Source organism: Pygoscelis adeliae, unplaced genomic scaffold (genome assembly GCF_000699105.1).
Source record: "Pygoscelis adeliae isolate BGI_AS28 unplaced genomic scaffold, ASM69910v1 Scaffold155, whole genome shotgun sequence".
Classification (NCBI taxonomy): domain Eukaryota; kingdom Metazoa; phylum Chordata; class Aves; order Sphenisciformes; family Spheniscidae; genus Pygoscelis; species Pygoscelis adeliae.
This window is the reverse complement of record NW_008824932.1, coordinates 6,154,057-6,166,297: the sequence shown is the minus strand read 5'-3', so window position 1 is coordinate 6,166,297 and position 12,241 is coordinate 6,154,057. Positions and strand designations below refer to the sequence as shown.

The window sequence follows — 12,241 nt, the reverse complement described above, 5'->3', positions numbered from 1 at the left end:
TTATCTGGCATCCTGGTGCAAATTATTTCCTTCCTCAATTCAAGTAATGTGAAGGCTTCTTCCACAGCAGACTGTCAGAGCTTTACAGCAACTATATCCAAACAGCAGCTGCAATATAGCCATTATGTGGGGCGGGGCGGGGGGGAATCTACCTCCTGTAATTTTTCACCTAAGGTACATAAGTTGCTGTAAAATGCTTTGTAAGTCACTAAGTTACTGGTTGCGCTGACAGAGAAAAAAGTTATCTATAAATAGTTTTAAGAATTATTCCACAATAATTGCAATCATTGTGGAATAATTCCACAATTCATTCTTTAAAGACCTACAAGTAGTAACAATTATTCAAATATTCCAGTGAAACAGAAGCAGAGAAAAAACAAATAGAATTTAAAAAAAAGTATCGAGACTATAATTATAAGACTACAAAATCTCCTATGAGCCTAAAAAATAAACATATTTTAGTATAATAGAATAAAGCAAGGAAACAAAATCCTGCTTTTCAAACTTCAAAGGAGCATTTAGTTTAAATGCACTATACACTGTGTTTTGAAAAATGCATCACTTTAATAATTGTATCCTTAATCTTACAGATAATGATACTGAAAATAACCAAATGTTATGCAAGATGTAGACAGTATCCCAGAACCTACCTATACGCAGGTCTTTTTGTAAAACACTTTTATCATAAATGTAGAAGGACAACCACTGGAATGTTCTTGGAATCTCAAAGTAAAACTCTTCCCCAAAATAAGGGCTGAAAAGAAAGACTGAAAGTTAAAATAGAAAAAAACACTTCACTTACTTTATACAGAAGACAAACATTAAAATGCTACATTTTTAATGCAGTCCCAGACCTTGGCTTTTAGCACTATACTTATCTATCATCAAAGCCATCCACAACCATTTCATTACGAGAACATACAATAACACTGCAAGTTAAAACTTCATGAGAATGCCTTACATATGTTCAAAGCGCACACAGAAAATGTTGTCTCCTCTGCAATTTCAATCCTATTTTTCCTGTCTTAAAATTATTCTAGTTGGTTCTCAGCCCTCCCCAAATGACTTCCTGAGACACTCACAAGTTTTATGTTTCTCTTTTTTCATTCAGTATGGAATTAAGTTACATTAAAACACAATTTATTAATTACTTCACTAACTGACATTTGTCTAGCTCTAACTTCCATGTCAAATTTGATAAGCAACTATGAAACAGAACAGTGAAAAAGAGAAATGTTAATCTCAAAAGCACATGTTCTCCCGCACGCTGAAATGGTCACATTTCTCCATCTAATGAAGTCCAATATAATGTTTACAGTTCACCCTACTTAACTGCCATTTGCACAGCCCTCTATGTAAAAAGACTCTGGGTTCCTCTATGTTAGACATATTTCACGCAATGTGTTGATATCTTCACTCAAGGAATTTACACTTCCATTGAACTTAAGGAATACTTATTGATGCAATCATAGCCAGTAGTCAGATAGTTGTATTTCAACAGACTGAACAAAACCACAATGTTATTTGTGTCACTGCAAGTTGTGAATTCTGAAAATCAAGTGCATCCACAAAAAAAAACCTGCTATTTTGGAACTACTGGATTCTTAAAGACTTAAAATATTTTCAGTTACAATGTATTAACATCACTGGGGAAATGTGTTCAGCTTCGTGAAACTAATTTTAGCCTCTGCTTTCTTTCTACAAAAAAGTACTGTGACGACAGTTATACCAAACCCAGAGACAAAGGGGTTTTTTTTTGTTTCCCAGTAAAGTACCTTTCTGACACTGTATTGTTACAATACTTTATTCAACTAATACAAATACGCTTATGTTTAGAACAATCAATTCATGTTACTACCTACCCAAAAGGATACCAGGAAGAATAGGGTATCATCCCTACTCTCTTCCCTCCAAAATAATTACAGAAAAACCACCAAATGCTTAAGGACCAATGGTTCATTAAATAAGTTAAAAATAAGAGAAGAGCTGATAACTAATTTAAAAAGTGGGAAAGAACACAGGTGAAAAATCTAGTATTCCAAATTTCTAGAATTGATTTTTAGAAACAAGAGCATTAACTGCAGGAATTCATTATGAGGAATTTCACAAGTGAAAATGTTCCTTTTGTTCAGAGACTTTTTACCATAGGCTTCAAAGCAGACAAGTCAGTATTAACCTTTGCACTACACTGAGAAATAATTTAAGAATTCTCAGTTTAAAAATTTTCTTGTGGTTTTTCAGCTCCCCACCTTTTTTTTTTCCTTTTTTTTTTTAATTTCAAAGCCAACAAATTCGTCTTTGATTTTGAGCGCTGAGTTCTTCTTGTCAGCACCACCACTAAAGGTATAAATTCATGAGCATTACCTTTAGCAGCCCTAAGCAGCCTCAATTTCCTTATTACCTTCGCTGCTCCTTTTAGTTGTATTGACACAGTAACTCGGAACAAAAAAGATGAAACAAAGGCTTATTTTAAACTTAGGTCAATTCCGTGATACAGCTCCCCTAATAGCTACACAAATAATAGTTGCACCAGTACAAACAAAGAGATATTACGGCGGAAAGAGTAAACAGCGGGTGAACTAGCTGGCACTGGTATCAAGGGAAACTCTGCTACTAACTCAGCTTCAGGCAGACATCCTAAGAGGAACACTAGACCACAATGTACGTCAACAACTACGTATCACGAAGTGTTACGTCCCTATTCTTGCTGGATCTATGTAACTCGATGCATCTAGTTATAATCAGATAATCAGTCTGGGATGGGGACTATTAGCAGAGACTTCCAAAAACCTATTTAACAGCCATATCCTATGGCTAAAGAGAGCAAACTTCACAACTATACCCGCCCCCCCAAGAATGATCAGCCACTAACAATCATTATTTTGACCTCAACATTACGTGAAGTCTCAGATTTGGCAAGAAGGAGCAGGTCAACAGTATGAGCATAAATGCATTGGTTTATTATTGGTAATTATTGGTAATGCATTGGTTTATTCACGTTGATACATTTTTCCTTACCTAGATTAACACCACTGCCTTATGAATCAGTTGTTGATTATTCTTTAGCAAACCATGAGGCACAGAGAGAAAATTTAAGATGGAGAATAAAAAGGATTAGTAAAGAAATTCTTAGGTGGATGCAGAACTGGCTGCAGGGGTACAATAGGTTATACCAATGAGGAATAATTAAAATGGAGAACTTACTCAACCTGTTCCTCAGGGATTCAGTCCTTAGTTTAGTACTTTCATTTGTGACTTTGATGCAAGAACTTTAAAGACTGTGACGGATACAAAATTAGAAGATAGTGCTAACTCAAAGGAAGACCAAACTGTCATACAGGAAGAACTGGATTACAGTAATACAGGAGATTAAATTTAAATATGTGACATACTCCTTTGCTCTTCCCTTCCTTGTTACATTAAACTGGCAGTTCTACGATGGAAACTGACCAATGCCCCTAGACCTGCCATTTGACAAAAGCAACAGTTATATCAACAAGAAAATTACTTTTTGCTATAGCCTTGCATTCACACAAAGTTCAGTTTGAAAAAAAGAAACTGAATTTAGTTTAAATAAAAAAATGCAACACACACATACCACAACCCCTCCCCAATTCCTCATATTTGACTGTAGATATTTGAGGAGGCTCATGGATGTTCTTTAAACTTTCCAAGGGGAAAAAAAAAATTTCTTTCTTCAGAACCCACAGAAATCCCACACCGTGTCAGGGAATATTTCTTGAGTCAAAACATCCTTCTTTCACTTCACTATTAATTCATGTTTTTCTAACTTTGAAAAGTCATTTGCTTCACATCTGCCCTCTAACAACGTCCCAGTGCTGGTGGAAGCCCAAACCTATTTGCACATTTTAAAAATACATTTCATTAGTTCTCAATCACTGTAGTCAAAGATAATTTTAATTCTAGTGATAATTACTTCTACAGATGTTTAACTAGCGGATAGTCATAGAATATAATTTAGATTACAGCTAGTACAAATTCACAACCCAGAATACAGTGACAAAAACAGACTGTGAATTATGTGCGTAAGAAAAAGCAAGCAAATAATATAAAACAAAACAATTAAATTCAAAGTTGTATCTATGACTAAAATTATACTGTACTATACCTTACTGAAAAGCAATTTACAAAGACTAATAAGAGATCAGAGCTTTCATCTTCCCTTCCAGTACCTCTAGGTTAGTACGGTATTCTAGTTTAACACGGTAATAAGCAACAAGATGGTATAATTAAGTTTCTGGAACAAGTGTCAGCCTTCATAACTGCATACACACTAGTCATCAAGTGTTAAGCATCCAACTCTGGTCGCTGCTAATGGAGGATGACTTATTTTATTACATTTCATCAGTTTGTATGGAACCCTACTCATGCTGTCAATCTAACTTAACGCAGCTATAATTCAGAGGATGAAGGAGTTCCCTATGTAATCAGTGGAGGCACACATGCCCCCCAAAATTGTTGTTTTGTTGTAGTGAGATTTTTCTTCCTTTCCTCGGTAAAGTACTAATGGCATTGTTTTCATTTAATCAAGTTTCAGTTAAAACTTCAGTACTATTTAAAAAAAATTTTGATGGATCTAAGGCGATTTATCAAATGTTTTACTATGCAATTAATACTTCTCATTATCAGGTGATTAAAGTATATAAATTTAATAACTCTTAAATGGAATATAATAAAAATGTCTGCATAAACATTAAATGTAATGGGTCTTGTTTCTAAGCATAATAGTAACTTTTAGGATTTCAATTATTAACATGTCAAAAATTGGACAGCAAAGTCTTTCTTTTTAAAAGATACGCCGGGTTCCCTTTTACCCATCAAACTACTGTCTATCTGAAAGGGAAATTTTAAGTTTCTCCTTTATCAATACAGTCTCCTTAACATTCTTCTCTGAAGGATTACTCAATTGAGTTTGTTTTGGTAATCAATCTCAATTGCAGCCAGTTAAATTCTGAAAAATTTCTGGATCTGACTACAGCAGTTACAGATCAGGAGCATGAGCAAAATATCTGTTCACGACTGCATGTATGTGGTGTTTGCTTTTCATGCACAAGCATAAGGAGGCTTTTAAAACAATGTTTCGAAAAAGTAAAATTCCCTATTTAAATTTGCCATATGAGCAGTATGCTGTTCCTCACCCAGAAACATCTAGAGAGAGAGCTCAAAGAACAAACCCTAACAATAAAACCACGGGAAACAACAAGAATTAGGAAAACTTTCAAGAATTTGAACAGGCTTTCTGGGTTTTGAGAGGAAGGTTTAATGTCTCCTCCAGATAACTGAAACTATCACTCAGATATTCTTAACAATGCAGCTGCAACGATGCTTCAGTATGGGTCATCAGTGAACTTAAGAGTTTTGAGACATAAAAGCACCTACACTACTGCAGCTATGTTATCATGACTTTTTTGTTTGATTGTTTTTAAGGCTCTAAGACAGTAACAGAAGCTACAGCTAAGCGCTGCTCAGGGATGCAAAGCAAGCCATTCTGTGTGAGCACTGGTTATAGTTCCCAAACTGAGAATTTCAGGAGCGAACGAGGCCTGCTCAGGAGGACATCCCACAGCACACAAAACTCTTACACAGGGAAAAGTTCCGGTTCCTTCATTCTAGAAACAGGTTTTACAAGACAGACGCTAAAAGCAGAATTCCACCAATACAGACCGACTGCATGTCAGAAGTAGGAAATGACATGGAGAGCAAGTAACAAGAGGATTTCTTTCCCTTGAAAACAACCTGGCAAGAAAAAGAATGTTATGCTGCCCAATGGAACAAAATAAAGTAATAATGAAATATGTTTTAGCATGCTTCATTTTCAAAGCACCGTATTACTCACAAGCCTCAATTTTGTCTTTTTTCAACTATTCTCACGATTTACACATTGCTGTAACATTTCTGAGTAGTCGCCACAAGTCAGCTCTCATTTTAAAGAGGTACAAGCAAAAGCACATGCACATTGATGCATATCTTGTTTTTGTTCTGAACTGAGGCAGCCTTGCTTATCATCTCCATTTAAAAATTAAGCTTACCTTAAAGATTTTTCAACTACCTGTGTACGAAAAACTTCTTCTTGGTCCAAGTTTATGGTACAGAAAAAGTCTCTCATTTTGTTGGGTACTAAGTGTTTGGCGTCATCTGTAAATAAAAAAATTACTGTAAATATTGAGGGGGAAAAACCTACAAAATATTAGGCACAAGAATTTTACAGTTTTAATGGGTGTCCAAAATTTACTTTTCCATTCAGACAGCATGCATTTCCATATTCATTTTCAATTCGTAAGATCCAACAGCGTACAGAAATTGCTACATCCAGCTTCACGTGGAATGAGAGTCGACAGGAAGAGGAAAGCACACTGACTCATGAACACCACTTCCTGCAGCACCTGCACTTTCCCTTCAGAGGTCTCATCTCGGGCTTGACCCTGGGTAGCTTGCTAAATCCAAGAAGCCTGCAGCCTGAGGTGATACGGCATTAGGTCATAAGACCAAGACATGATCTGGCTGAGCTATTGTTCACTAGGTATTTTCTCCCCAGATATTTTGGCTAAAGGAAGCTGATTAATAAGAACTTACGCATCAAATCTTTATTTCACTTTCCACAATGAACAGCTGATTTTAAGTTGACTGATATATTTTCAAAGGTTCAGCTACGAGTACTCTTTATTTTTTCCTAACTGTCCGGTCTAGTAGAAGGGGGAAAGTCACCTACTGACTAAATGCAACATGGATAAGAACAAGTAGAAAAGGAAGTTTCTAACGAGAGAGGAATACAAAGATTTGCTGGGTATTGAGCCTAGGCCACGGCAGTAGCACACGCTGGACATCAGTCAGCCCTTTTTGGAAATGGTTACTTCTAAGTAGTTAGAGCTAAAACCAGTTCCCAATGCTCAAATTGGAAAGCTCTTCCAAAATCTGAATGCCACAGACATCTACATTTATTTACAGCAACACTGTCCTTTAGCTTAAACAGTTATTTCCCCCCGGATGTTTCCTTCCCCTCTGAATGTCTTTGAAGACAGCAAACAGACCCTTTTCACCTTTTATTCTGCTAAGAGAAACAAGACAAGCTTTTCTGGTACTCTCTCACATGAGAGGCTCCTAATCGGCGAGTAGCCACTCTCCGTCCCTGTTCCACTTGAATTGTTGTCTTAAATACAGGCAACCAGAATTGTACTCTGCGTTAGGTCTTAACCAGGACCTTTTACAGTAGCGTTCATCCTTACCTGCTACTGGAAATACCTCTCCCAATGAAACGCGGTATCAACATTATCTAAACTTTATAATAATGTATTAAAAAGTAATAGGATGAAAACTACATCAACGTATTGAGTTTTAATTACTTATCATGTCTGAACAACATATCACCTCCACTTTCAAAGACCACAGCTTGAAACTAGATTTGAAGTGTCATACATGTTTCTTCTTAAAAAAAACTGCAGATATGAAGCATGGTGGAGTAAGCTTCATTGTCTATGCTGATAAGATGTAAAATCACAATTTTGTTTTCTCCCTCTTCCCCCCTCCCCCTTTTTTTTTTTGTTAAATAGATTACTACAGTCTTGAAAGTTAAGTCATGCCTGGCATTGGAAAGGCTACCACAACTGTATCTGAGCAGAGAACATGACAGTTGAACAGGAACAGAGACTGAACTTCATGCATGATGTTTTCCAAGTCAGGGATATGTACGCTGATGGAAAGCATGAAGAGACGTTTAAGTAACTTCCACAGTTAAAACTTGCGCTCTCAGAAGCATCAATGAGCTTTTCATCAACTTGGGTGTGGGAGAGGAGGAAGTATACATATTATTTTTAAACACCACACTTCATGTTGACAGATTGAGAGACGTGAACAGAACCGGTTTTTAATGCCATTAGACTCCAAAAAGAAACTAAACTCAAAATTACTCTTAAGTGAGACATTGCAGAACCACCAAGAAAAGCATCAATGATTGAACATTGCCTTAAAAAAAGCTATTTTAATAAAACATATGAAAGAAAATACAAAAAAAATTTCATTAAATAGGCTAGTAATCCCCAGAGACCTTCTGATACTGCAGTTTGTAATTAATAAGCATGAACTGTATGCGTCAGTTGTTCCCAATAAGAATTTATTTTTTAGTTAGCTCTGTAGCTTCACCATCCTATTTTCACAGAAAATATTTAGGATATAACATCACTTAATTGGCACTGTAAAGGCACTGTACAGTGGACTTTGAAAGGAAATTACAATCATTATAGCTTCATATTTTCTTAAAAGAGTAAAAATTAAGTATTTCTACATAACTATAACCTCAGAGCACTGGTCAGGTGAAGTACAGAGCATGAGATTTCACATCTTCCCAAACACCTCTTAATATCTGTGATTGTGGGAGACTTTTCAGCCATATAGTGGTCCAACTCTTCCAAGAAGCTTATTTTCTTTAAAAAAAAAAAGTCACAAGTCTCTGATTGATTGCACTGTCTTACTTTTTTCCTCAAAAACCTAAAGCTATAATGGTTGCATAAAAATCAAGTATGAACACCACCAGATATCTGCTTGAATGTTTAGATTTTCAGTGCATTCATCAAGTATGGAATTCTGAAGACCACATATGTTTCACTGTTCAAAGGAAGGAGAAAAGGTAAGAAGTGAGAGAAGTGTATTGAGGAAATGTACACCAGTGTTTTCCAAGGGTTTGTTTAGAAAGTGTAGGTAGTATGAATGGTTAGTCAGAAACACCAAATAAAGTTGTTTTGGGGAAAAGAGAGAAATTAAACCAATTTTAGATCTAACTGTAGAACTATATTTCAAGCCTCTTCACAGCAGCTCTCATTTAAAACTATATAGTGTGATACTTAAACTTGCAGCTCAAATGGTGAAACGTGCAAGTGATGAAACTGCAGCAATAACAGACTTACTTATTTTGTATTGACCGTATCAATTCACCAGTTTCGGTCACTGGACTAACTTAAAGCAGAAATTATTTTCACATGACACATTTTAGTAGCCTAATTCAATAGGGAAACCATGAAATGCATAATTAAAATAAACATCAACCTTTTTATTTTGAAGAGATAGAAGTTCACAATTGCTATTAGTTACCTGATTTTTAAACTAACTAATTTTACTGCCACTCAGCTATTTTGGGAAAACAGAAAACAAAAAAGTAATTTTAAAAAAAAACCAAAAAACAACCCACACTTTGGCCAATTATGCATATTGGTTTGGATTTTAAAATATTTAGAAAATATTGTTTAGGTTCTCTATCTAAATACCTAGTAAAACCTCACTTCAAAATAAGATTAGATCAAACCTAAACAAAAGGGAAAAGCTGCAACGCTAATAAAACCTCAAGTGTTAGAGCAATAAGAGTTCAGGTGTACACCATTTAATACATTCAAACTCTCCACATTACTTTACTGTTATGAGTTACTAATAACTCCGGTATTACTAACAGCAATGGAGCAACCTACCAAATTCAACGGTTCTGTCAGACTCCCTTGCCTGCACATCATCTGTTAGATGTAGACACTACATGAAAACACCAAGTTAAAGCTTGTTCACTGTTAACAGTGCATCAGAAACTAAGCCAAAGCAGGAGGTGGGATAGATAAATGCTATTCACAATATCCTCTGTCGAGTGAAAGTGCGCAATTAATGTACATCCTCTGACAGGGACCCAGAACAAAGACATTCAGAAGACGTCTATGCGCACAAACTCCAAAGTATTAGCTTCACAGGACTAAACATATTACACAGCAACAATTAAATCTACTCCAGGAGTGCAGCATAATCCGAGATGACCATGCAGTGTTAACAACTCAGTGCAAGAAGTTTGAAAAAGAACATGTCCTGAATTTTGTCAAATGAGCTCAGGGAGACGACAGAGCCATTTTCCAAGTGCTCCACTAAGACAGGTTTCAGTAAACACACCAAAAATCAAAGTAACTAAAATCACTTACCACCTAAAAAGCTACTACTGTATGTCATAAAATGAAAACAGAAGCTAATTATAAAAGCTTAAAACACTACACTATGACATATGCCTAAAACTACATGATATCCACATACCTTTGTAAAGTGCTTTTGCCATTACTCTGACACGTAAAATAGAGCCACCAATACAAAAGAGTCATCATAAAGACAGACGTTCAGCGGATTTCTGATGGAAACCTGCTAAAATGTAATATCACATTTTCAAAAAATATCATGGGGTCTTAAACTGGTAGGACCAGTTCGTCTTGCCTCTTACTTGAAAACCGGAGGCAGGAGACTGGCTGCAAACACTGGTATCCCACAGAACAGAGAGAGTACGAGGGGTGGCAAACGTGTTCCTACTCTGTTTTTTCACTGCTAGGTATGCAGTAGCTACTTTAGCCACCTTTAAGTACACGCCTCAATTCTAAGTCTGTTGTGATGATTTGTGTAACATCACCAACTTTAGATTTTACCATCTATTTGTGTATTGTAAAACAACAGTATAAATAAGACCTTACTGCAGATGGTGTTTTCTATACATGCAGAATTACACAGAACTGACACTACCTCATTAAAACTACCACGCTCTCTCACGCAACGCATACAAAGTGAGTCAGTGTCAAGTCTCATCGTAGTTTAAATGCCAACAAAGCTTAGGCACCAAAATGTATTCCACTGCTAAGAAACATGTTACAAGGAATTCTTACAGACTATGAACACTTTCCAAAGTGAGGTCTGCTACTGCTAATCCCTCCAGATCAAGGGGGATTACATTATTACATTTGTTTATTATTGTTCATTCAGAGGGTTTTCCCCTAAAAAACACACTAGTAAGATACTAGCAAGAAGTGAAAATAAAACAGTATGTGCTGTGCGAAGAAGCTAAACGAGCATCTAGGGATTTGAGGGTTCGCAAGCTTCCACAGCATCTTTAACCCCTATCTTTTTTTAAACAGTGTTTTTGTTTTGTTAGAAGAAACAAGTAGGTTTACAAAGTGATTTTCACACTGTTTCAAGACACGTCTTTTATTGCAGCTATTACTTCCACTCACTTTCCAAACGGGCTCCTACAGTTCTTACAGGTCCATCTCTGGCAACCAACTTTTTATGCATTCCCTAGGAAGCAGGTCATAGTCCTCGGTTTACCATTACTTTTGCCAGGTAACCGAACATTCGAAGTTACGATACAACTGCAGGCTCAATCCAGAACCCATAAACAGGACAGTGAAACTAGTTCCAACACAAGTCTCGAGACACTTTGGTTTTTTAATGGAATACTTAATGGAAAAACTTTTATCAGGTTCAACCATCACGAAATGTAAAACTCCTTGAATGTTGTGTTGTCCAGCGTTGACAAAACCTTATGAAACAAGTTAAGAAGCAGAATGGTGCCAATAAATAAGTCAGCTTCAGTAATTAATGCCTTAGCCCCAAAACGAACAGTAGTCTTTTTGAAAGGCAAGCTGACGTGTATTGTTGCTAATATGACATGATAATAGCTAACAACCTAAGATCTCAGTAAGCGTGTGTTCAGCCTTGTCTACTCAACAGGCAACCACCCTCCATCACTAGCACTGGAGCGAGAGTACCTCCAGCTACACTTCACGCAGTCTCCTACTTTCACAACCTAGCCGTCTATTTACTGAAGACATATTCAAGTTCATACATCATGACGGTATTTAAGTAAACACGACTCCATTCCTCCACCAAACCTAACCCTTCGAAAGGTTTTCACAACCGGTTCTCAACCCCAGCGCCATGCCCAATTCAACTCGTTTCGCTTCATTCTCAAAAAAGGCGATCGACGGCGTGAGAAAGGAAATAAAGGGGTTGCATCTGAGCTGTATGAATGTATTTTGATACCCCTTCAGGAAGCCGCGGCACATCCTGTTTCTCCTACTCGCTTTGAAGTCCTCCCGAGCCGCACCACGCTATCTGTTTTCCTCCCCGGCCCCTCCTCCTCAGCTCATCCTTCGGTCTCCCACTTTACTGAACGTATAGGTATTTTTAGTCAGCACTTCCTAACCACCAAAATAAAGTCACCGGCCTCTCTCTCTCTGCCTGCCTCTCACCCGCACACACGCTACACAAAGAAACAGAAGCATTAATGACCGTTTCCAGAACAGCCCTCTACCAACTTCCTGCACATCAATAATTTCGCAATTTCTGCTTGACAAACAGACTCCGATGCCCGAGGTCTGGACGGGAGGGGGCATTTCTGCTCGCCCGCTGACTCAAGGAAGCCCTCGGAGCAACGGATGCT

General features: G+C 37.0%; 1 protein-coding gene across 1 annotated transcript in view; it reads right to left on the bottom strand.

Moving 5' to 3' along the window:
* Nucleotides 1–11,738, bottom strand: part of RASA2 (RAS p21 protein activator 2) — a 50,423-nt gene extending 38,685 nt beyond the window's left edge. Inside the window, exons 1-3 of the mRNA XM_009325123.1 lie at nucleotides 11,696–11,738; nucleotides 6,051–6,156; nucleotides 651–754 (exon numbers count right to left, since the gene is read on the bottom strand). Coding sequence (XP_009323398.1) covers nucleotides 651–754; nucleotides 6,051–6,156; nucleotides 11,696–11,738 — 253 coding nt within the window. The remainder of the gene's footprint in view (nucleotides 1–650; nucleotides 755–6,050; nucleotides 6,157–11,695) is intronic.
* Nucleotides 11,739–12,241: the final 503 nt, after the last annotated feature.